Source organism: Musca domestica, unplaced genomic scaffold, assembly GCF_030504385.1.
Source record: "Musca domestica strain aabys unplaced genomic scaffold, Musca_domestica.polishedcontigs.V.1.1 59, whole genome shotgun sequence".
Lineage (NCBI taxonomy): Eukaryota > Metazoa > Arthropoda > Insecta > Diptera > Muscidae > Musca > Musca domestica.
The window spans coordinates 3,451,146-3,477,496 of record NW_026712362.1 but is presented as its reverse complement, the minus strand read 5'-3'; the positions used below and the strand labels follow the sequence as shown (position 1 = coordinate 3,477,496).

Sequence of the window (26,351 nt, the reverse complement as noted above, 5' to 3'; positions counted from 1 at the left end):
AAATAAAATACAACACATTCCATTCGCATACTTATTTTCTCTGAAAAAAAAAAATAAAAAAAAAAACATCTTTACAAAATATTCGAATAATCGATTACATTTACAAACGAAACCAACAACAACAGCAATTACATTTACACTTACATATTTGTGCATTTCTTTATTAGCCCACATTTTCATTTCCTTGCTCTTGCTCTTGAAAATGAAAATTTTCAAGAAAAAATATTATGAAAAACCACAAACAAGGCCAAAACAAACAGCCAAACAGCCAACCAACAAACACAAAAACCAAAAAGACAAGAAGGAAAAAACGCCAATTGAGCAATTTGCCTTGCCTCTAATTATGTCGCCGTTTCAGTGGTTTTCTTGAAATAGTAGCGTAGGGTCGGGAAAATTAAAACAAAGACAATTTTCTTGAAAAGTTAATAATTTTATAAGCAGCCAAGGAAAAGTAATTTAAATATGGGTAAAAATAAAGGAGGAGGTGGTGGAGGCGGCGGCGGCGGTGGTTCCGGTGGTGGTGGTGGCGGCAATGTAAGCAATAATTCGTAGTAAATTTTTTGAATAGACTTTAAATGAACAAGAAATTAATGTGTAATGAGTATTGACAACAAATTTTCGTGAGAAATTTTTGATTGATTATATAATTTAATCGATTTGAGATATTAAATTGAAATATCTACAGAATAAATTTTTTAAAATACGAGACTTTACCGACATTTTGATCCAAATTTAAAACAAATAAAAACGGGGCACTTCGGCCGATCTGAACTTTTAATAGCCTCAACAATAAGGTAAAACCCCTTATTAATTATAATATAGGGATTCAATATTCGAATTGACATATATATGTTCGGCCTGTAAACCCATTTGAAAACAAATTTTTCAAATCACAAGTGATCTTTTTCACAACTGCAGAATGTAAAAATTTTCCTACGATGACCGATTTTATCTTCATAATATCGAAGAAAATGGCAAAACTAGTAGATTGTAGCAGTTTCTGGAACAGAGCAAAGTAGTCTTCTTGTCCGACCTTACATGGACCTTGATAGGTTCCTCGAACCAAGGTCCCAATTCTCAATCTATGAAAAGGAGAAATGAAAATTTCTAAAACCCCAGTTCGATTTTTAACTGAAATCTCTTGGAGAATACGAATAAGATTTTCAAAGTACCATAAAGCAATAAGTGGTCTTTTCCAGAACTCCAGAATGTAAAAATTTTACTACGATGGACGATTTTACCTGTATGATATCGAAGAAAATTCCAAAACTAATAAATTCTAGCAGGTTTTGGATCAGAGCAAAGTAGCCTTCTTGTCCGACCTTACATGGGTCTTGACAGGTCCCTTGACCCAAGGTCTCAATTCTCATTCTATGAAATGGAGAAATGAAAATTTCTGAAACCCCAGTTCGATTTTAAATTGAAATCTGTTGGTGAATACAAATAAGATTTTCAAAATACCATAAAATTGTCGGTATCGTTATGTTGGAGGGGCTATGCCAAAACTTGAGCCTACAGAGACAATCTTTTGCTACAGGATATCTACAGGGTTGGATTGATATATATTGCAAGTTTTCTAAGTACTTTCAGATATTTTAAACAAATCAGTGGGAAATGTGACTAAGATCATCAAAATTCCGAATTTACCGTTTAAAAAGACAATGTTCTGCCACCGAAATAGTTGGAAAACTTTACAAACAACAAATACCAATCAATTAAAAAATTTAGTTTAAATCGTCAAAATATGGGGGCTATAGTAAAAGGCGGACATAGAGGTATATTCCATTTTAAACTCTAAATACTAATATTGAAACCGAAAAGCGGGAGTCACCTTTACATGTGCGCTATAGAAAAACCTGGACCGATATCATTTATTTTCAGTACGAAGCATACCAGACACAAAGCACATTATTGTGTCAAATTTAAAAGCTCTACGTCATCTGACAGATAATCGGTCATCATTACATCGACGACAGAGCCAAATTTTGTGAAGTACCCGAATTATGGAATAATAGATTTTAAATTTTTTTCAAGTACAGTATTTTTTTATATCCCCAGTCATAGGGCTACAGGGTGAGATAAAAAAACTGCAACAAAGTCTATTTTAAATTTTATTAAACATAAGCATGTCGGAAATAGCATCAAATTTTAGAATACGTTTCGATTTGTTCGAATTGGTCACCTTTGGCACCATTTATGGCCTTCAAACGGCCAATGAAACAGTCACACGCTGTCCGAATGTTGCTCTGCGTTATTTTGGCCACTTTGGTATTTTTTAGAGCATACCTTGCTTTCCAAAATACTCCGTATACAATAGTCCAACGAATTGGTATCCGGAGATTTTGTGCGCTGGAAATTAAGTGAGGAACCTCATTTTATAACCATTATTTGGTGGCGCGTGCTGAGTGCGATGGTGCTGAGTCCTGTTGGATTGTCTTAGGTCTGCGGCCAAAATTTTTGCGTACCCAAGGCTTTAATACACCCTCCACAATATTTTCGCGATAATTTATTCGGCATTTATTCTGATGCCACGGTCGATTAATACGAGCGGAGAGCGACCTTCGGCTGTTATGGCGGCACACACCATCGTCATGGCCGGCTCTTAAGTTCTGGTGGCCAACCGAAGGTGCACATTTTCAGCTGACCTCTTTGGCAAGTAAACATGATCGTTTTGTTTGTTTACAAACTGCTGGACAACAAATGTTTTCTCATCGGAGAAACCCAAATTCGGCAGTACACCACTTTCGGCCAAGCGAAGCAACTCTTTAGCTCTTTTGAGTCTATTTTCTTTCTGTTGTGCGATGTAAGTTCTTGCACTTTTTGAAATTTCATTGGCTTTACCCCGAGCTCATTTTTCAATATTTGCTGAATGGAATATTGCGATATGTTCAGCTCACGAGCCATTTAACGGCCACTACGACGCGGGTTTCGATCAAGTCGCTTCTTTATATTTCGAACCATTTCTGCTGATGTTGCTGTTTTCATCCGTCAACTTCCTTGACATATGTCGGGCTACGCTACCAGTATCACGGTAACGAGCGATGGTACGAGACACAAAAGATTTATTCACATTTAAAGGCTGGAGTGCCCTAACGATGGCCCCTTGTGGTTTTCCAGCCAAATATAAAGAAATCATCACGCTGGAATTCCATCACGAATAACTTTTTTCCTGCATGATTCTCACCAAAATGTTTTTTTACGCTTGTAAACAATATAATAAGCTGTCACTGGAAAAATTTTAACATCTCTCGACCGAGTGGCTTAGAAATGACAGCAGTCTGAAGTTGGTTGCAGGTTTTTCATCTCACCCTGTATATTTGCGAAGCCCTTCTCGTACCTCACCCACAAAGGGTCATAATTTTCAATATTTTTATCTGTCATAACTTGCGAAACAAGTCAGCGATTCTTTACAACTTGCTGTATCAAAATATATTTCTATTAACCAGAAACCTGAGCTGCATATGGAAATTACGATTTCCCATAAAATTTGATATAAATGTTCGATTTTCTTGTAATTTTGCCTATACCAATATTTTTTGTCTGTTTTAGAGGTGGTAGGAAAATGGAATACTTCGATCGGGTATATATTGTACCTCACACACATTAAAACTTGTTTTTTATTGCTTTTTATCATATCTCATGCCAACGCTTTAATCTTCCCAATATTAAAAAGTACAAAAAGTTCCCCCTCCCTTAAACATCCCCAAAAAATTCCATGCATTTAAATTGTTGTTCAAAATGGAAGAAACCACAAAATTAGTTAATTTTTAAACGACCTCGACCTGCTTATTCTAATTTTTAGATATTTCCATGGCGATGTTACTTTTTTTTACTTCCTCTCCCACACACACACCCAAAATCTACACTTACAATTCCATTCATTATTTTATTAGAGTTCATTTCATTTTGATTCCTTTTTTTTTTTTTGGCGGTGGTCGGTCGGTCGGTCTACAAATAAAATAGCATGTAATTAACTAATCTAAGAGTTGGAGATGAAGGTAAAACCTTTCTTTGAAAACGCTTCGCACAACAACACATAGCAGCTAGCAAATACAACTATTTCTGTTGAACGAACTTAAAAATAAGTTGAGAAAACTTTGAACTTTTCACCTCTCGCAACTAAATTATCCATGAAAACACAAACAGTTGTTGGCTGCTGTTCTTTTTTTATTAGTTCGTTTCGGTTCGGCAAGGGGTAAAGAGAGATAAAATAGAAGACTAAAAAAGCGGGGGCTGGGTATTTAGAATGTAAGGGAGAATTTAAACAACAATAAAAAACACAAACACGGCCAAACACAAAACATAAATAAGAAAAGAGGTAATTAACATTTTCGATTCGATGTGTATTTTACAGAAAAAAGGCGGAGGAGGTGGTGGTGGCGGCGGCGATAAAGGAGGTGTCAAGAATAAGGGTGGCGGTGGCGATAAAGGTGGCGGCAAAAAAGGTCAAGACCAAAAGGCTGCTGGCGGCGGAGGTGGTGGCAAAAAAGGTGGCAAGAAGTAGCAGCACCAACCATCCACTCACACAAGTTGGCCAATTTGTTATGATTTCTTTGAGTTGTTAGCTTAAATTCAATATTCTTATATTAATTGTATAATTAATGCAAATTTTTTTAATGTGATTATAAAGAATGTGGTGTGATTTAGAATGAATAAAAAGTATTTTTTATAAGTGCTATTTTTTATTGGAATTTAAAAGAATTAACTATGAGGGACCAAGAAGCCTCCATTTTAGGTAAAGAACCATGATGTTTTCTACATGAGAGAAGAAAAAGTGTTTCTTATTTTGATGACTTTTTCATAATCTTGAGAAAAAAACCTTCTTGAATTTTTTTAAAGATTATTAAATTTTTGAAATCCTTTTCATAAAATTAAAAAAAATATTTTATCATCCTTTTAGATTATTTTCTTTATAAACAAGCCCTTCGGAAATAAAAAAGTTTTCTAAAAACAAACGTTTTCTTTTCACAAAAAGAAAGGTTATTTTCTTCCGACAAGATGTCAAAGTAGCCTACAAGGTATTCTTTCCCAGAAGACCAAAAGGTTTAAAGAGAAAACCAAAAGGTCTTATATACAGCGCGAAAGATGTTCTTTAATAGATGTCCAAAATAACTTAATCAGTGGAAGGAAAAAATCTTTCAACCATGAGGTCTAGAAAACACTTCATGGCGACCAGTTCTGTTGAAACATTCTCGTACAGAAGACCACTGGGTCATCTTTCATAAAAACAACAAGGTATTCTCCAATAAATACAAAAACATTTTTCCCAGAAAACAAAAAGTCCTAGTTCTGTAGATGATCAAAAAGTTGTCGAATATTCCAGAAATGCTTAGCTCCTAAAAGAGCATAAAGTGATCTACATTAGAAATAAGATGGCCTTTTGAAAACTACTCTTGACCACTCTAGAAATCCCAGAAGGTAATATTCAATAGTAGATCAGAAGAAACAGAGATTATCTCCTTATTTCATAAATGAAAAGATAAGATGTTTTCAACGAACATCCAAGAGTATTAGGTATCAGAAAGTCTTCCATAGTCTTTTATATTATTTTATAGAAATCAGAAATAATTGTCAACAGAAGAAGAGAATACATTCTAAAGAAGAAGATTTTATACGGAAGATCAAATGGTCTTCATTTACCGAAGCCTGCACATTCTTCTCCTCGAGAAAAGCTGAAGATCTCAAGATCAGAAGATCAGAAAGTCCTTTGTTTTAGAAGGCTAAAAATATAGTCTTTCCAAAGAATACCGAAAGGTATTTAAAAGATCAAAGGAATTCCTGCTTTGGAAGGCTAACAGTAACGTATCAGAAATACTTCATTCATAGTATTTGGACATTTCTTTAGAATACCAAAATATCTTCATCGTATGTCATATTTTATGCAGAAGAAAATAAGACATAAAGATTTTATAAAAAACTGATGGTCTTCTTCTACATAAGACGAGAAGGTCTTCATCTTCAATGGATCAGAGATTCGTTTGATGGCAAAGGTGAGTGTATTATAAAAAAAATAACAAGTATAAACGCAGTACCCATTACAAACATCAAATACGAAATTTGAAACAGTTCCAGTGAATAATGTTGCTGAAATCATCAAAATACCGACTATCGCGAGGTACCATTATATGGGGGCTATACGAAGACGTGGACCTGCATACGAAATTTTTTTACCATAGGTTGTAGTACCCATTAATATACCAATACGAAATTTAAAACGTTTCCGGTGAATAATGTTGCTGAAATCATCAAAATATCGAACATCGGGGGGACCGTTATATGGGGGTTATATGAAGACGTGGACCTGCATAAAGACAGTTTTGTCATATACTGTAGTACCCATTACGAACTATAATTTTGAAATAATTCCAACAAATAATGTCGCTAAAATCATGAAAATACCGAATATCGAGATGTACCGTTATATGGAGACTATTCGAAAACGTGGACCGACATGGCCCATTTCCGAACTTAACCTGCCTACTGGTAAACTATGCATGTATGCAACATTTTAGCCTTCTATCTCAATTCGTTCGAAATATAGCGTGATTACAATAGACAGACAGACGGACTTCACTAGATCGTCTTAGAATTTTACGCTGATCCAGAATATATATACTTTGAAGGGTGTATTATGAATATTTCGACGAGCTACAAACGGAATGGCAAAGCTAATATACCCTCTATAAAATGGTGGAGGGAATAAAAATATTTATAATAAAGAAAATGTCATTTGTATGGTAACATCAGTCTTCTTTTGAAGAAAATATGGTGAAGAAAGCAAACTAGAGTGTCATTTTCCTTAAATATATTCTAAGGGAAGAACTTAAGGTCTCCAAAAAAGGATCATCTCGTTTTCCTATAGAAGTTCTTTCAGAAAATCCCAAAAGGCATTTTGATGGGGTATCAAAAGTTAAAAGCTTCTCATAGATCGCACGAAATAGTCTTGCGTATATTGAGTGCCATTTAATGTATTCGTAGAAATTCCCCTACAACGGTCTCACGTTTTTATACAAAATCTAAAAAAAATCGGTATTATATAATTATATCTATATTCTTTGAATACTTGTTGTGTATAATAAAATAGCTACTAATTCTATTACAAAATGCTAAAGCGTTCTTTGAAAGAATAACATTGTCCTTTGATTACTATCGGAACCATTCCTGTGACATGGCGCCAAAGAAGGATGCTGCTCCAGATTTGCTTTTTGTATCACTTTTTCTTGTTGCAGATGATGTGGTAGTGGCCTTTCGTGTTGGTGTGGTCTATGAGAAAAGAGAAAAACACATTAATAAATCACATGAAGAAAAAAATATATAATTAAATCAACTGAATAAAAAGCACAACTAGAATTTTGAATAAAACAGAATCAAAATATCAAAGATTCTTATTAATTTTTAAATCCAATTTATATTATTAGTAGTCTGTTATCATGCGAATTTTAATTGTATTTGCTGCAGGGATTATCAAATGAAGCAAAAAGTTTCTTTATCAAAAATAATCCGATATCCAATAATGTATGCAAATTTAGGGCGCGTTTTTGTATGACGAATGCGAAAGAAAAACAATATTCCAAATCTGTTTTTCTTTTGAATAGTAAAAAAATAAAAATTTTGAATAAAACTCCAAAAAATTAAAAATAAATTAAATACTCATTTGGTATAGTGTTTTTTGTTCCCATTCACCTTCGTTTCGCAATACATAAACAGACCCTTAATTTTAAATTTTGCATATGAAAGAAGGATTCTTAAGATTTAGAGGCTGTGTTAAATATTTTAAACTATAATTATTCAAAGCCAAACCAAAAACTTGAACAAAACTATCATTAAATCGCATGCATAATAACAATATTTACTTATAAAAAACTCTTCTCCCAAGTAAGTAAACCATAACATTGTGTTGAAAATATAAAAAACACATAATTTATAATTCATATAAAATATCCTTAAAAAAGAAGTTGTGGAATAGAAAATTAAAAATTTCATCTCTGGAAGAAAAAAAAATATTCTTCCTTACCTTTTCACTTTCTGAACTCATCAAGACGGCCTTTTTGTTTTCCACAGCAGTTGTAACATGGGTATTTGTAACCACAGGCAGTAGGGGGAACCACAATGTTGTGGCTCCACTCGAACACAAACTCAAAACATTTGGATCCTTTTCTGGTACAACAGCCGAAGTACCAGAAATATTGCTTGCATTTGTCGTGGTCGTCGTTGTTAATACACCCAGTATACAATTGTAACGTGTAACAGCCCTCTTTACATTTGCCATCAATTGTGTGGATAATAGTTCAAAATCAAAAGGATCAATTACATCTCTATAGGCATCTTGTATCGATGAGAATTGATTCTTTTGTTCGCGATTTAAATCAAAGGAATTTTGCAGAAATTTCAAATCGAAATATAATTGCAATGCAATATTCTGCCCCATTGCAGTCGTGCTATTATTTGACTTTTCAATAAGATTTTTATAATGCTGTAGCAGCTGCTCCAATAGCATTTTCTTTAATGTTAGCAGCACTTTGTTGGGTAAAGTTTCAGGCACAATCTTCTTCAATGCAGTAATCAGTGTGTGGAAATACGATTGCAAGGATATACGTGGTTGTGTCGGCACACGGAATGATGTCTGGGTGGGCATATCCTGTTCATCTTTTTGCTCCAAGGTAATAATTTCCCAATGCTAGAAATAAAACATGAAACACATCATGAATTTCGTATTCCAAATTTCATACTCACCGCAAAATCTTCCAGGATAACAATATTGGAGTTGACGTCCATTAAATAACGATCACAGTGATATTCTTCCAGTATACCGCGAACAAGACATAGCCACAACTGGAATACTTCGTCTTCGATTAAACCACAAATCCTTTGCCAATAATCTTGTGATGCTCCCGAGATCGTGGAAGTTGTTCCCCCTCCTCCCAATTGTTGACGCCAAGAGCTTGAATGGCAAAAACATTTCTTTAAATGAGGGCAAAGCTCAATTAGGGAACAACAACAACGTATGACAAATAGCAACGCCTCCCGTTGAGCGGAGTTCAATCTCAGCTCCTTTGTTTTTGTAATAAATTCGGTAATTTGCCGTTGAGCCGTATCTCTCAGGAAATCAACCAATTCCTGTTTATCTTCTTTCTTTGTTGTGGGCTCCTCCAATAAAACATTCATTTCCTGGATAATTGACGAAAGATCGCCATCAAATTGGGTTGCCATTTGTAGAATATGATCGTCATATCCTTTCGATTTCATTAATAATTTCTTGGTTTTCTTATCATCGGACAGAGCTTGATCTAAACTATTTGGTAAATCTGAGCTGAACTCTTGCCAGAGATTATAGTTTGTTTTGTTTAGCAATCCCTCTTGTTGTATCGTTTTTTCAAGTGTGTTAAATATTGTATTCACAGTTTTGGTCCAACTATCATTAATGATATTACGTATACGCTGATTAATCAATGGTACATAACGTAACTCATAAAAGTCCAGGGAATGTGTTAGGTTATATTGCTTGGCTAGGGCAGATAAATTCAATTGCTTTCGTAATGCGTTCGCTTCGGTTTTGATTTCTTGTATTGTGTTCATATTCAATACAAAATCAAAGAGTCCTTTCAACTGTTTATCGGCTATGCGTTGTGTATCGGCAAGAAAAGTTTCCACAGCTTGAGCAACTGCTTCATTTTTTAAGGTTATTGTTTCAAATTTGGGTTTAAAATTTGTAATGATGTCTGGCAACAAATAAGCGAACTGGACATCATCGCTGTCCATGCGGGCTATGGTAGGAGGAGCACTCGGATCCGAATGTTCATTTAGTTTCTTAAATAATAAACCATTCTCTGAAACATAAAATAATAAAATTACTATATTCCAAAAAGTTCAATTTGTCCATCCTACCCATAAAACATTTGGAGACCATATCCACACTTTCATTGAGCACCCTTAGGCTAACAAGTATACGTTCCTTGACTCTACCCCCCTCTGCAGTAAGGCAATTAAGAAAAGCCGAGGAGCGTAAATTAAGAAAAACCTTCAAAGCACTTTCCAATGAACAACGATCCAACTGCAGCAGTGCCAATAGACAATCGGCCGTTAGTTCTGGTGCCAGATTTTCCCGCTCCAAAGCAACCATAATTTGTTGTTTTATTGTCATGTGAAATGGTTTTAAAATTTCCCACTGTTTCTTGGCCACCGGCAATTTCTGCATTATTTGGTTTCCCGAATCCAACTGTAAGCCCGTGCTAATGTGTCGGCTAAATATAAACAACTCCGTGGCTGCATAATAATGTTCGCGATCGATTTGTGACCAAATCATTTCAGGCAATGCTGTTAGCAACTTAATCTGTACCATGGTACTGAAATAGTTATTCAATTGTTTATTGGCATTCCTTGTCTTCAATTCACCGGCACTATCCGATTCTGTCTTGAAGCCCAGCAATTGTTGTTCATTGAGATTCTTACAATTCACACTTATGCTATCGACTTGTTCTATCAGAGCTTTCGTAGAATCCTGCATAGAGGTAATGGTATCGGCTGCTTTCAACAAGTCTCGGTAACGTTCCCTAGAAATAAGAATTATATCAATGAATGTATTCCCCTTGGCAGATAAGAGCCCTTGATGTCACTCACCCAACCATGGTCCTCAGCTCCTCCCTTTTATTTTCAACAACCTCTTGGATTTTCTTGTGTATTGCATCAATCTCGCCAACACTGTGTTGCTCAAACAGCGTATCAACATTTAAATTTAATAGATTTAAGGTAGCCATTGTTAAATATTTTAAATTCTATTATTTTCTCGCAAATATTTATTTTTCGACTGCTTGCGTTGCAAGGCAAATTCCAAAGCCCCCAATCGGAAAACACAACGCCGTTGTAAATTGAATAATTGATAAAGCTCAAAATCAAAACAAAAACACCGATTGAGTGTAAGAACAAGGTTTCTTAAAATCGAAACATCCCTGTAGGGTTCTAGAAACCTAGTTTCGCCAAGGAAGCAGACTTTGCAGTGATGAAAAACGTCCTATCACAATTGTTGTGTTGACCCTTTTACTGTAAATTTAATAAAAGCAAGAACTGCAAAATTCGCTTTGAGAGAACTGCTTTACCCAGATTATGTGGAATGACAAAACTTAATGGTAGTCCTTCAAAGTCTTACTAATTTTTGTATAGTGGGGATGGAGTGGAGTGGAGTTCTTCAAGTAAAATATAATAAAATATAGTTAAGCATTGGATTTCATTGCATTATTTTGTATTTTGCAGATATAGTAGTAGATATTTTTGTAGATATTTTTGCATTGTTATCTATTGATCTGTTCCAGGACTGCAAAAACTTAAAAGTTTCTACTACGATAACGTATTTTTCCTTTATAATATCGAAAAAAAATGGAAAAAAATGCTTGGCGTTTCTGGAGCAGACCATGGACAGACCATGGTAAAATTAAGAATGTAAAGTCTTTTCAAATAAGCATTCCCATCTCTGCATTTTCTGTTATTTACCTTGTCACATTTCACTACATTAAAACAAGTTCCCATCTCTGATTTTTGTATGTACAATGGATTTATAAATACAAGTTTTGACAACGAGATGTTGTCAAATGAATATTTTTTAAAAAATTGTAAACATATTATTGCATGGCTTCCCCTCCTTGATTTTACTATGGAACAGACCATATATTTTCAAAAAATGTTTAATTTAATTCCATATCTATTAACGCAAGGAGAACAGCATATTTTTTGTAATATTAAAATTAAAGCCGAGAAGACGGTTATAGGTAGATGCATCGATAGATGAATATAGGTAGATGCATCAACGCTTGGGAACATTGATCTGTCAAAATTGTTAAAATGTTTTTCAGAAAAAAGTAGATTTTTATACGTTTTCTTATACGACACAAATTGTAGGTTGTTATGATATGCATTTTCCAACAATTTTTCATTCAACATTTTAATTTCAAAGTCGGTTTGACAGTTCATTGTCCCAGTAGCTGCGTCGATGCGTCTACCTGTATTTTTCTACCATGATACTTCACACACCTACATCTTAATTACGCATTACAGGCAATTTTTTCTGTGTAAACGCCAGATAAACGTTAATTTAATCAATTTTTGCCCCCATAGCAATACACAGTTTAAAAACAACTGGAAAACACACAAATTGGATTAATAAGCCAAGTAATGAATAATGGAAGTAGTTCAACGAAAGAGTTGAACGTTGAACCCATCGTTCTGTTTCGTGAATAGTTTTGCACTGAACAACTTTGCCCCGGAACAAACAACAACTCTCGCAGAGTTTGTGTTTGTTGCTCAAAGGTGTTAAATGTTATTGGTGTGTTGTGGAAGCTAGTTGATTGTTGATGAATAAAATCAAATACGTAGAGCTGTTTTTATGATAAGATAATAGGGGCGATATAAAGTATGAAATTTGTGTCACTGCTATGTTCGATCCATAAACAAATAATTCCAATTAATATCGTTTTTTTTCTATACCATTGCGCGGGTGTGTTCGTTGTATTTGTAGCAGAGCAGCAAAATGGATCACGAATTCCAGATGAGTGTGACCAAAGCCTTGCACCCCTCGGAGCAGCCATTAAAAATGAAACATGCCCGTTCGGTGATTATTGCAACACATCGCTATAAAGGTGCAAAAATGTTCTGGAACATTGTTACGCGACAGCCGTTGATGGAGCACCGTTTCACTGCTTGGAAATTTTGTCATGTACTGCATAAAGTGTTGCGAGAGGGTCATGAGAATTGCATACGCCATTCGCAAGTGCATAAAACTCTAATATTAGAGGTGGGCAAGTTGTGGGGCCATTTGCATGATGGCGTGGGCAAATGCATTGAGAGCTACACCCAATTGTTGGTGAACAAATTGGACTTCCATCAGAAGAATTTGGGCATACCAGGGGCAATTACCATGGATTTCAATGATATACGAAAAATCACAGGGGATGATTTGAATAATTATTTTCAATTGTGTGTTGAAATATTTGATTATTTGGATTGTATAATTGCCCTGCAGGCGGTTATATTCCAGGCACTGAACACTCATCGCCTGTCATCGATGACTCCCCAGGGCCAGTGTCGTTTGGCGCCACTCGTTACCATGATACAAGATTCAAATCCCCTATATGATTTGTGTGTTCGTGTATTGTTTCGTTTGCACGATGGCATACCCCATGACATATTGGCGGGTCATCGTACACGTTTTAATGAATTATTTGTTAAATTAAAATATTTTTATGAAAATGTACGACCATTGCAATACTTTTCGGATATCATACAATTACCCCACCTACCCGATGCAGCACCGAATTTCTCTTCGGTGCATGATGTGGGTAATTACATTGCACCCGTCATGCATGTTTACCAGGAGGAGGAATTGCCTACAGTTGAGGAGAGTTTATTGGACTTGTCAAATTCAAGTGAAAATAATGCCTCGCCTGAACAACAGCCACCGACACCGGCTGAAGAGCAGATTGATGAGGCCCAAATCATGATTGCCAATTTGCAAGAAGAGTTAAGAGTGCGACAAGTGCATATTGATCAACTGGTTAATATTACCAGGGAAATGTCTAATCTTCAGGTACGCAATGAGGCCTTGGAGGCAGAGGTTAATTTGACCAAGGAAATGTTGAGAAACACCAATCAAATCAAAGAAAATTTGGAGCAAAAGCTCAAGGAAATGGAAGAACTGGAGGTAGAGGTGAAAGTGGGAGATGACAAGTGTAAGCAGGTGGAGGAGAAATTTGATAAGATAAAAACCATGTATGCCAAATTAAGAGAAGAGCATATACAACTATTAAGGGTCCGAAATGATGATTCCAAACAGTTGATGGCCGAACGCAAGAAAAATGAAGACTTACAAACTGAGATTCTAGCCCTTAAGGCCAAAGAGGAAGACTTCAGCAAAGCTGAGGAGAAAAATGTGGTATTGAATGAAAAAATTAAGGAACACGAGGAGACACTTAGCAAAAAGGAAATAAGATTAAAGGAACTGGAACAGCAGCTTAGTGAATCTAAGGCATTATTCGAAAAACATGATGTCGATAAAAGTGCCAGGATAAGTGAATATGAAAATCAAATAATGGAACAAAAAATGGAATTGAAAAAATTCAAAGAAAACTATGACTTGGAGGTACAAACGAAGCAGCATGAAATGCAAGAATTGATGGAAATCAAAACACAACATGAAACTAATTTACAGGAGTTGCAACAACAACTCGAGGCTACCACAAAGGATAAGGAGAATTTAAGCCTTAAATTGCAGGAGATTGGAAAGGAGATGTTGCAAAAGATCCAAACACATGAAAATGAAATGCAAATGAAGGCGACTGAAGTTGATCAACTGCAGGCCACGCAAGCCCAACAAAGTGAGACCATAAAGAGTCTAGAAGACAAACAACAAGAGTTGATACAAATTAAAACACAACATGAAAATCACTTACAGGAATTACAACAACAATTGGAAATCGCCGCAAAGGATAAGGAGAATTTAAGCCATAAATTGCAGGAGTTGGAAAAAGAAATTTTGCAAAAAACCGAAAAACACGAAAGTGAAATTAAATTGAAAACGGTTATGGTAGATCAGCTGCAGGCAACACAAAGCGAACAAAGTGAGACCATTAAGAGCTTGCAGGATAAACTACAAGAAAGTACAGCCACCAATGAAAAGTTTAGCCAAAATCTTGTCAATATGAACGAGCAAATCAACAATATTTTCGGTCAATTGGAAACAGCCAAAAAGGAAATTGTGGGCCATCAAATCAAGGAAACTAACACACGTAATATGATGGACAATTTGGTATCCTCGTTAAATAAATTACTTGCAAATAATGTTCAAAAAGATTTCAATTTTAAAAATCTCGAAATGACCTCTGTACCGCAGGCGTGTGAAGTAAATGTTCAGCACATCCAAAATCTATTACACAAAATGCCACAAGACTATAAATCCCTACAAGAAACTCAAGGTCAAAACCTTGGTCCATTTTTGTCTTCGTATTTAGAGTTGAGTCAGCATTTAAAAATATTCCATGAGCATATCATGTTGATTCTCAGTAATACCACCGATCTGAATAAGGCCGAAGAGTTGCGGTTACTTTGCAACGATTTGCGTCAGTCTGTTGTGAATTTGTATCAGGGCATTGAACAAAGTTCGGAGGTAGCAGTAATTGAAAATATTTCCCTTAAAGAGATTAAACCCAAATTGAATGCCATCCAAACGGTGGTCACTTCCTTGCAAAATTCCTTCAGTGAAAGCCTTAATGTGGGCGATATGCTGCAGCAGGAACTCAAACAAATGGATAACATTATTGAGGAGGCAACCAAGGAAATTATGGATCTACTGCTGAATACCAAATCCCAACATGAGGGCATTAAACTAGAGGTCAATGAGAAAATTTTGGATTCATGTACCAATCTCATGCAATGCATTGTGGTGTTGATACAACGTTCTCGGGAATTGCAAAATGAAATTGTGTCCACCCAAAAGGGATCTTCCACAGCCAAGGAGTTTTACAAACGTAATAGTCAATGGACTGAGGGTCTGATTTCAGCCTCCAAAAGTATTGCCAAGGGCGCCAAATATCTGGTGGATGCTGCCAACAAAACCATTGGTTCCGATTCAGCTGAATGTTTTGAGCTGATTGTGGCTGCCCAAGATATTGCCGCCAGTACAGCTCAATTGGTCATTGCCAGCAAGGTTAAGGCACGAAATGATAGCCACAAACTTTCTAATCTAACTAAGGCTTCGCGTGATGTCTCAATGGCCACGGGTCAGGTAGTGGCCACAGTGCGTGACGGCAATAGCAAATTGGAATATAAAAATGAAATAGATATATCCAAATTGACACCCTCCCAAAAGAAAACCATGGAAATGGAAATGCAAATCAAGGTTCTGCAATTGGAGCATTCACTGCAAAGTGAGCAACAAAAATTAATGTCATTCCGCAAGGCATTCTATCAAAGTGCAGATGAGGATTAAGAAATTAAATTGACAGTATCCAAAATTCATTCCTTTATTCGACTTAAATTTATGAACAACATATAATATATTTTTGTACAATTTATTTTTTTTATTAAAAAACATTTTACATTTATCCAACTATATACAAATCATGACAATATATTTAAAACATTCAAAATGTCTTAAATCTATAATAATCTATTACTAACACCCAAAATAACTGACTACTTATATCAAAAACGTAAACAAAACCTCCCCACTTAATAATAATTACTAACATTTTAGTTTTTTTTGTAGATATATATAATACATATTTACATATATAGAAAATAAATATGTATGTAAATTGTTGACACCAAAACAAAAACGGAAATCTGCCAGTTAAATTAACCGACAACCAAAATTGGAGCTAATCTACCGCATACATTCTATCTTTACTGATAGTAGTATTAAGAGAAGAAAACGACAAAAATAAACATAAAAACCAAAAATTCCCCTAAATTGTTTAAAACACCCACACAAACATGCGCCCGCGTACTTTGTGTTGTTATAAATTGTATTTATATATAGAAAAGAATAAATTGTAATATTTTTTTATGATTACTATTATTATTGTATATTGTATTATTACGTTATATATATTTTTTAAACTATGTTTAAGAAATAACAATCAATCGTTGTTAATGACATACCTACAATTTCAGCGAGTGTTGACTAATAACAAATATATGCGACAAATACATAGATAGATATACATTACGTGCATTGTATTTTACTTAAACTGGTTTGGAATCTCAACTTGAAATGGTCTTACTCAAAGAAGCGATACATAAATATTTGTTTTGAATTATTTACTTACTTAATTACCTATCACAGTTCAGAGTAATACATTCTTGCCATTCCGTTGATTTATTTTAAATGTCTATGCGTTAGTTTCAACAAGTTAAAAAGTATCAGTCAGTTTGCCGACAGATATAGAGGGTGAGATAAAAAACTGCAACAAATTCAAAAGTCATAAATTTTACATTTTTTTTAATTTTATTAAATGAAAGCTTAAAATGTCGGAAATATCATCAAATTTTAGAATAAGTTTAGATTTGTTTGAATTGGTCACCTTTGGCATGAATTATGGCCTTTAAACGACCGATGAAACAGTCACACGCTGCCCAATGTTGCTTTGCGGTATTTTGGCCCATTCCCGGCGAAGCGCTTGCTTGAGGTGATCGACACTTTGGTATTTTTGAGTGCCAACGGATTGGTATCCGGAGATGGTGGCAATTGTACGTTGGAAATGAAACGAGGAACCTCATTTTGTAACCATTCTTGGGTGGAGCGTGCTCAGTCCTGTTGGAATGTTCAAGGTGTGCGACCAAAATGTTTGTTTGCAAGGCTTTAATACACCGTCCAGAATATTTTCGCGATAATATTCAGCATTTATTCTGATGCCATGGTCGATTAATTGATACAAGCGGAGAGCGACCATCGGCTGTTATGGCGGCCCACACCATCACCATGGCTGGCTGGTGATGGTAACTAAAATTTTATGAGTTACACGTATTCGAAATATTGACCCTTTGTGGGAAAGATACCAGAAGAAGTGGTCCGATTAGCCCCACATAGTTTATATTGCTGGAAGTATAGCATTGGTCGAAGTTAAAAGAAGAATCGAAATTTTAAAATTTTAACTTTTTGTGGGGGAGGTAACATAAGAAGTGGGCAGATTTTGTAAATGTTCGCACCTGAGCTTCTAAATATTAGGATTTGAAAATTTTGGCCAAAATCGGATGAACATTTCCCTCCTTATGAGGAAATATATTTTCTTTGAAAATGTAAACCTTTGGGGGTGACAGATACCAGAAGAAGTGGACCGATGTATTTCATCTTCACAGCAGATCTTGTGTTGGCAGGAATAATGGGATGTGTGAAATATGAAGAATTCTATGATCGTTTTGGTTATTCAAAACTTTGAGCCTTTGTGGGGGAGGTACCAAGAGGAATGGTCCGATCGCTACCATCGTTATAACAGATCTAGTGTTGATAGAAATATTGAGATATGCCAAGTCTGAATGGAATCGGATGTTAATTTCGAGTTTCACGAGCTTCATGGATATTTAATATTTTGACCCTTGTGAGACAGATCGGTCCACTCCTGACCGATATATTCCGTGGGTTAATAAAAATATTGTGATGTGTGTAATTTGAGTTAAGAGTTAAAATTATTCAACATTTTGACCCTTTGTGGGGGGGGGGTTCATAATGAAGTGGACCGACATTGTCCATTTTCGCACCTGACCTAGCACTGATGCAAATATTAGGATTTGCAAAGTTGGAGCAAAATTTGATTACCCTTTCGTTGGCGTGTTTGGAACAGTGTTGGCTTGTTTTTTTTTTTTTTGAAAGTTTCAACCTCTTGTGGGCGAGGTACCAGATGGAGTTGACCGATATTGTCCATCTCCCAACTCGATCTAAGTTTGATAATAATATTACGATGTACCAAGTTTGGACGAAATCGGATAATCCCTACGAGAGTTTTCGTGCGCAACATCCATACAGACGGACACCGCAAGATCGACTCAAAAAGTTCTTTGCATGTTTTAAAAATTAATTCGGCACAGTAAGGCATTTGGGCATAGTTGTATTTTTCCATTTTTTTCGAAGTTAACTTCTTTTTCAGGTTGTGGGATGATTCCAATCATGTTATATGTGTTATCCTATGGTACAATAAGGAGGTAGAACAGCTTTGTAAAACTACAGAAATACCGCCTTGAGGCTATGTCCGCTTCCTGTCAAAATTATTCTGGAAATATTCTTTTATTTTATTTTTTTATATTGTTACTCTATTTCAAAATAAAGTTTTAAATTAACAGCGCGAAAAATGAATGAAATATCCTTTTTATTGTACCATATTGTGTATTAAAATTTAAAAATATGTTGAAAATTCCCAAAATGTATAAATTCTTTACGACATAGTTGTTCTCATGTGTAAACATGCCATAACAAACTGTTACAAAGCAAATACAACCCTGCTCTGGCGCCTATTGTGAATGGTCACCACACAAACAGATGTTTACAGCCTACGGCTTGTCTTCGTTTGCTTCTCAATAATCAAATTGAAAATAAAATAATTAAAAAAAATATTAAAAAACTCAATCCAATTGAACGTAAAACATGACATTAGTTTTAAAAGTAAATTGTCGGGCCTGTAATCGAGAATGTGGCGATTACAAACACCTGATGGATGAGACGCTAATCGACGATGAGGCCACAACGCTTGCTGCTCTGCTGAATTATTGCACCACATTGGATTGTTTCGATGGTAATGAAGACTTCTCCTTGCCCGAGCACATATGCAATAGCTGTGTGGAACATTTACTGCAATCGTACCTGTTCAAGGAAATGGTTCTACAAAATGACCGCGACTTGCGGGAACGCATTAAAAGGGAAATGGAAGAATCACAATCCAATCTGGAAATTGATCACGTAGTACAGGAGGGCGATGATGCTGGCAGTGAGGTGGCCAACGATATGAAAGAGTGCGACTTGGTGGAACAGGAAATCGATGTGGGCGAGGCAGAAGAGGAGAATCTTAAGGGGATTCCAGCAGAAAACAGAGTTGTGGAAAAGCAAAAAACAACAACGAAAAAAGAAGCCAAGATAGAACCAAAAGCCAAGAAGGCCAAATTGGATGTGGTGGATGAGCCCAAAAAAGAAGACTTAGAGGATGATATTGATGAATATGAAATGGTTGAATGGTTGGAAATAGACGAAGAAAGTTCAACAACTAACGAGGGGCGACCTGAGTCGTCACATCAGGAAGTGGAAGAGCAGCATTTTATAAGGATCGAGGAGAATGGTGGTGAGGATCAAGAATTCTTGGCTGCAGAAGACGAAGTGGAACAGTTTGAAAGCAATGAATCAATAGATGATAGTAAAGATTATGAGAAGGAAAATGGCATTAATCAGCAATCCGAGAAAGAAACAGAAGAGGATGAAGTAAAGAAAATACCCAGAAAGAAATTTGTTAAGGTAAGGTTGGATCATATAGCATTATTAGGATGTACTAAATTCCCTCTCATTTCAGACTGGTGGCTTGACTGAAGAAGACCTGAAGTGTCAATATTGTGGCAAACAATTCGATAAAATGTGTCGTCTGCGTGAACACACCTATGTCCATACGGGTGAAAAGCCTCATGTATGTCAAATATGCGGTAAAAGATCTCGTACCAAAACCCATTACAATGTCCACATGTTAACACACAGTGAAGAGAAGAAATATCGTTGCGACATCTGTGGCCAACATTATCGTACCTCGACTAGTTTAAGAGTTCATGAACGTAAACATTCAGATATACGTCCCTACGCTTGTCCCATCTGCGATAAATCTTTTCACACGGCAGAACAAAAGAAATTGCACGTTATGATCCACACGGGAGAAAGGCCATACAAATGTGATATGTGCGATAAAGCTTACAGAGAAAATCATTCCTTGAAGCAACATATGCTCACACATGGTGACAAGAAACCCTTCCAATGTGATGTGTGTGGCAAGGGTTTGACGCAAATGTCAGGTTATAGACGGCACATGCTTTTGCACACGAACGAGTATCCATATAGCTGTGATATATGTGGACGACCGTTTAGAATCTCCAGCAATTTGGTGGCCCATAAACGGTTACATTTTGATACGTTACCCTACCAATGTACAGTCTGTTCAAAGGGTTTCAATAATTCATCACGCCTAAAGAAACATATGCTCCAGCATGAGAAGGACTCGACCAAAGAATCGTTTAAGCCACGTAAACAACGTCAGGAACCAATTGTTGTCGATACGAAAATGTGCAAGTCAAGAGTAGTTGAAATTATTTAAAAATACCCTACAGTCAACGTTTATAGCTATGCCGCTATTTGTTTGCAATTATTTGGATATTTTAAGTTCTCTTTTTTCTCTTTCTTATTTAATATTAATTCTTATTTTCTTTTCACACATTATGTACGTAATATATTGTTATATTTGCAAGTAAGAATTACTGTATGTCCGAATAGATTTTAATGCAAATTGTTTTATAAGTCACAGCTTATAAGAATATTTTATTTTATCCATAATGTTAAATAAGAATTTTATACCTACTTTCTCTAGTGAATAATTGAAGAAAACTCGTGTGACAGAAATAAATAAATATTTTTGTAGAAAACAAGTAAAATGTTTGTAATAAGCTTAGAATTGATATGATGTTATTGAATTGTGTATATGTATAATACAATTGCATTAAGCATTATTACTATTTTAACTTTACCATAAAATCACAAATATGGAATTCGAAAAAGATAGTCCCAATTCCTGAGAGCAGAAAAGGCAGATAGAAAAGATAAAAAAAAACGGTCATCGCCACATTTTGGGTGAACTGAACTGATAGGGCGGATGATTACAGCTTAATTGTAAGGAGCACATGGGCATACAACATCATTCTGTATGCGATTTGCAGTCAAGGTTCATCCTCCTGAGTACCTCCAAAATGTCAAAGCTTTGAATGCTATCCAATTTTCAATAGTAGAAGCCATCCACCTAACTATCGCATTATACAGTGTAGAAAAAACCACCAAAAACAAACGACGGCAATGAAAGAATTCGAAAAGGATTGACAGTGTTTCTATAAAAACATTGATAATACAATTACAATTGAGTTCCAAAATGGACTAAACATTTCCACAAAGTCTCCAATACACATGTTGTGGTTATAGCAGCAACATAGGTAAAGTATTTTGCTTCAACATCCTGATTTAAGTAATCAGCTACCCTAATAGGCTATAGCCAAAGATTTTCTAAAATGAATTCGGTAGGCTCTGGTTCATGGCCCTGCGTCGTAGTGTGCGGGTCTGAATCAAACGGACAGACGTTTCTCACCTCTACATCATCGTGATCGTTGTAGTCGTGTCAAAGCTTCGTCTCCTCATGTAAATGGTTCACTGTTGCAATTCTTGGGCGGCATTCTGACAGCTCTGAATCCATTGCACTAGTGATGGCAGACCGATCTATGATGGGTCAACAATGTATCGTGATCCGCGTCTCAAGTAATGTCGACTGCCTCCTTGAGGACCTTGTTCCCACTATTTATCGCAGATGATCTTAAAAATGTTTTCGAATATGACTCCTATAATCTTGGGGTAGTTAGTGGCCGAAAGTATGTCCTCTTCACCTGCTCATACAGCTGTCTTTTCGTATGCTCAAAGTGTGGGACAATGATTTTGTAGTGGATATTTTCATATTTCTCGTGTGGAAGAAGGCGGTAAACTTCGCGAAATAGGCAATCTGACACATATGTCGTCGACGACAACGATATGTTCTACGACACAGTTCAATTATATGGTTGCCGACATCGGTACATATCATTTCCCCAGTTTCCAACTTCCACACACCAAGTACTTTTGGCTAGCGACTTGAGGGCCTTTTTTCTACAATTTATCGCAGATAATTGTAGTTCGCAAGGACGAATTAAAAATGTTTGTGATCCCTAAAATCTTGGGATAGTTTGTGGTCGAAAGTGTGTACTTTTCACATGATAGGTTTTTTGTGTTTTCGTATCCTTAGTCCATGTGGCACAGAGTGAGGCACATATGTCATGTTCTACGACACAGGTCATTTATTTTGTCGCAAACCTCGGTTCATGCCATTTCCCCAACTTTCAACTTCCAATACTTCCTGATTCACAAAAATCAATGTATCGTAAATTAACAAAAAGTTTTAAATTTAAATAAATTAAACTTCTTCTGGTAGCTAATCAAAAATTAATCACAAATTTTTACAGTTCTCATGTTTTCTCTGTGTCAGCAGTTTCTCAATTTTGTTAGGCGTTCTTCTCCTTAAACGTATTATTGCTGTTCCTGAATTTCGGCTTCATTTCCATTTAAATCCGGTTGTCCAATTTCTCCATTACTTGGCCTTTCATTCGCTTGCAATATTTCTGATTGATTCGCATCCTGTGGTGGCTCATTTTGTTTTTCCTCATGTAAAGTTTTCTGCTCAGGTTCTTTGGATTCATTAGGTGGAGTTTTAAGAGAAGTTCTTGATTCTGGTTCACAGACATCTTGGAAAACATACTCTTCAGTTGGAGCATCATCCTTGGGAATCTAGAAAAAATTATCACACAAAAGTATGAGTTGAAATTAGAACCGAATACATATACCTATATGGAAGTGAAATTGAACCACGTAGTGCTGGGAGAATCAAAAGTTATGGATATGATGTTCTCCATTTAAACCCCCCATTCAAGACTACATACTTACATTTTGCTGAATACGATGACGAAAGAATCGTTGAATCTTGCGAGCAGCCTCTTCTTGTTCTATTAAATCTAGGTTCTGGTTAGAGGGTTCCTAATCAAAATTGATGATATTGAAATATGAAGAAAATTGAAATCTGAAAATACCTTGGCAGGACCATCAGCATCCTTTGGTAAGAACATTGAACGTCTTACTAAGAAACCACGGAAATTCGACTAAGTGAGGAAAGGTAAATGATTTATTAATTGTTTTAATTTGAAATATTTTTAATTTGCCTGTATTTTCAGAGCAGCCTCCTGGCGTTTTTGTTCCTCCACACGTTTGATTTCACGTTCACGGAAATATTGATATAGAGCCTCAGTGCCTTCAAAATTCTGAAAGAAAGAAATGGGAAAATATTTAGAAAAGTGGATACTTTAAAATAAAAATTGTTATTTTGTCGATGGAGTCGAAATTCATTGAGGCAGAGCATTCAGTGACTCAGGAGCTTGTAAAGGTTTAAGTTATTCTGTGGAATTTGAATTCTATCCCCATTCAGAATACCTTCAGCAATTTTAGAACATCTTGAAAGGTATACGTTGAAGATTACACTGCTTAAAATTCGATAGGGTAATGACATATTTCCTTTATTTTAATCTTCATAAGGGAAATATGTCATTGCCCTATCGAATTTTAAGCAGTGTAATCGTCAAGGCTAAAAATACTTCAAAATTTCGGAGGAGAGACTTCAAAGGGTATTTTATTTGGATAAATTATAGGCCATTACAGGCAAATTTTATTCTTATAAAGAATTCTGAATTTGGTCGACAAAATCTTAAATTTTCCAAATATTCAAATTTCACAGCAGATCTCATATCAATTAGACTGTGGAACAAACTCAAATATATTTCCAAAATTACAGGAAGAATCTATCAGATTTTGAGAATAGTACTAAAGATAGAAAATCCGTGTTTTGTGTATTGAAAGTTTGCGTCGCAAATTAATCTATATATAGGTTCGAATTTCGAATTTTCAGATAGATACTACAGCATATGTCAGATAATTGTCACGTCTTCGTATATCCCTCATATTCGGTATTTTGATGATTTTAGCGAAATTATTCACCGGAATTGTTTCAAATTTGGTATTTGAAGTTCGTAACGGTTACTACAGTCTATGAAAGAAAATTGTGTGTACCGGTCCACGTTTTGGTATAGCGCCATATATAACGGTGCCTCCCGATGTTCGGTATTTTGATGATTTTAGCGACATTATTCACCGGAATTGTTTTAAATTTGGTGTTTCACGTTCGTAATGAATACTACAGCCTAAGACAGAAAATTGTCTGTGCAGGTCCAGGTCTTCGTATAGGCCCCATATAAAGGTACCTCCCGATATTCGGCATTTTGATGATTTTAGCGACATTATTCACCGGAATTTTTTCAAATTTGGTATTTAAAGTTCGGAATCGTTACTACAGCCTATGACAAAAAAAATACTAATGCAGCACCACGTTTTGTATAGCTTTCATATAAACGTTTTCATTCGAGCGGTATATTTCGGAGGATTTTTTTTGAAAATTTTTAAGACCGGCCGAACATAGCTGCCTTTTTAGTTGTTTCTGCTGCAATTGACAGCAAATTATTTATAAATTACACTATGCAGCAGCCAATGTGGAAAATCCAAGAGAATTTGAAAGTTTTCTGTTTGTGGATCGAAACTTCAAAAGGGTTTTTGGTTCTCAGGCAAACCCTTTATTAAGTCTTTTATATAATTCAACCATATACAAAGGATTCCAAATATTTTTTGATTTATATCTCCAAGGATTGTATATGAAGCTATGAAATTTGATATAAACCTTTAATGATGCCAAGTTGCTTATGTACCCACACCTTAGGAAATGTTAGCCTAATTTTTATATTAGTCCCTAGATGTATATTCGGATTTCAAGTATTCTTTTAAGTTTTAGTCATATTTTCCACATAATTTCGTCAAATTCTAATATTGATATTTTGACTTCTTACTAAGTAAAAACCTTCCTTACATTTCCACGTTTTGTTATAGCCCTCATAATCCCCCCTATTGTCAACCCAATCCCACTGTCTTACCTCATGTGCCGACATATAGGCATCCACAAATTTCTGATATGCCGTTTCAATGACAGGCCTTGATATCTTCAACTCCTCTTCGGAAAATTTACATTTCTTGATCAATTCATCCAACATATCCACTTCGTTGAATTTAATTATTTCAACATCTTGACCAATTTCACAGCGTCGTTGGGCCAGGAAACGTTTGAAACATTCCTCCATGGCTGCGCACATTTTCTCCGCCTTTGTGGGTTGAATGTCACAGATACACATGTCGGCCACGATTTCATCGACTATGCGCAGGGCACGATCTATGGCCATTTTGGCCACTAAAAATAAAACTCAAAATTTTGAAGGGGAATTAGGGTTTTAAATTGGAGAGAAACTTACTTCGGGCCTTTTCCCGTGCCACTATCAACGAATGCAAATAATCGATAATGAATTGACAAAGGCATTCCGTGGTTGGTTGACATCTGAGAACTTCACGCGTTATGTCGGACAGCAATTCCGGTAGCCCAGCGGGTACATTTATCGTTTGGGAACGTATTTTTCCATGTTGTATCAAATAGGCCATTGTGAAAAATTCTTTTTTGTTGTGGAATATTGAAGGGAATTTTATTGAAATGGAAATTGACGTGCTTTGACACGTGACAAAAATCCAAAGGGTAGACTGGAAAATTGTATATGATAATTGAATTTTGAAAAGAACGATTTTAGCATTTGGAAAAATGTTGTTAAAAAATACACATTGGTCCTTGAAAGAATATTTTAAAAATCCAAGTCATTGAAAAATTGTTCTTTAAAATCTCACGTTTGTACCTTTGATGGTCCTTGAAAAAAAAAAAAAGATCTTTAAAAACGAACCCCATGGCAAATTTTTCCACGATGAACTCTTTTTGAAAATATATTTAAGTTCATTGACAATGAAAAAAATTCATCTATCATTCACATAGCTTCACCACCCAATGTTATGAAACCCGTATAGTTTTTCTAGTCCAAATTGAATATTTATTTGATATTGACCCCAATTAGTTTTTGTTTCCACTTGAATA

At 35.6% G+C, this 26,351-nt stretch overlaps 3 protein-coding genes and 1 non-coding gene across 5 annotated transcripts; 2 read left to right on the top strand and 2 right to left on the bottom strand.

Annotated features, from left to right (window-relative positions):
* Nucleotides 1-319: 319 nt before the first annotated feature.
* LOC101898671 (uncharacterized) lies at nucleotides 320-4,672 on the top strand. Its single transcript, XR_009343727.1, has 2 exons — nucleotides 320-534; nucleotides 4,355-4,672. It is a non-coding gene; the product is annotated as an uncharacterized LOC101898671 (transcript).
* Nucleotides 4,673-7,026: 2,354 nt separating this feature from the next.
* LOC101899982 (conserved oligomeric Golgi complex subunit 1) lies at nucleotides 7,027-10,865 on the bottom strand. Its single transcript, XM_011295356.3, has 5 exons — nucleotides 10,618-10,865; nucleotides 9,886-10,550; nucleotides 8,734-9,827; nucleotides 8,015-8,677; nucleotides 7,027-7,263 (listed from the first exon to the last, which is right to left on the bottom strand). The coding sequence occupies exons 1-5, from the start codon at nucleotides 10,752-10,754 to the stop codon at nucleotides 7,147-7,149; spliced, it is 2,676 nt and encodes an 891-aa protein (XP_011293658.2). The 5' UTR covers nucleotides 10,755-10,865; the 3' UTR covers nucleotides 7,027-7,146.
* Nucleotides 10,866-12,229: 1,364 nt separating this feature from the next.
* Nucleotides 12,230-21,153, top strand: LOC101899811 (huntington interacting protein related 1). Its single transcript, XM_011295353.3, has 4 exons — nucleotides 12,230-12,400; nucleotides 12,506-15,967; nucleotides 19,118-19,978; nucleotides 20,034-21,153. Exons 2-4 carry the CDS (start codon nucleotides 12,518-12,520, stop codon nucleotides 20,817-20,819), a joined length of 5,097 nt encoding a protein of 1,698 aa, XP_011293655.2. The 5' UTR covers nucleotides 12,230-12,400; nucleotides 12,506-12,517; the 3' UTR covers nucleotides 20,820-21,153.
* A 1,516-nt stretch (nucleotides 21,154-22,669) lies between these two features.
* On the bottom strand, nucleotides 22,670-25,902 carry LOC101899643 (uncharacterized). Of its 2 annotated transcripts, none has more exons than XM_005186203.4 (6): nucleotides 25,690-25,902; nucleotides 25,318-25,628; nucleotides 23,506-23,604; nucleotides 23,377-23,445; nucleotides 23,234-23,323; nucleotides 22,670-23,077 (listed from the first exon to the last, which is right to left on the bottom strand). In XM_005186203.4, the coding sequence occupies exons 1-6, from the start codon at nucleotides 25,871-25,873 to the stop codon at nucleotides 22,820-22,822; spliced, it is 1,011 nt and encodes a 336-aa protein (XP_005186260.2). In that variant the 5' UTR covers nucleotides 25,874-25,902; the 3' UTR covers nucleotides 22,670-22,819. The 2 variants fall into 2 exon arrangements, with proteins under 2 accessions (XP_005186260.2, XP_019893287.2); XM_020037728.2 differs by having other exon boundaries at nucleotides 23,234-23,308.
* Nucleotides 25,903-26,351: the final 449 nt, after the last annotated feature.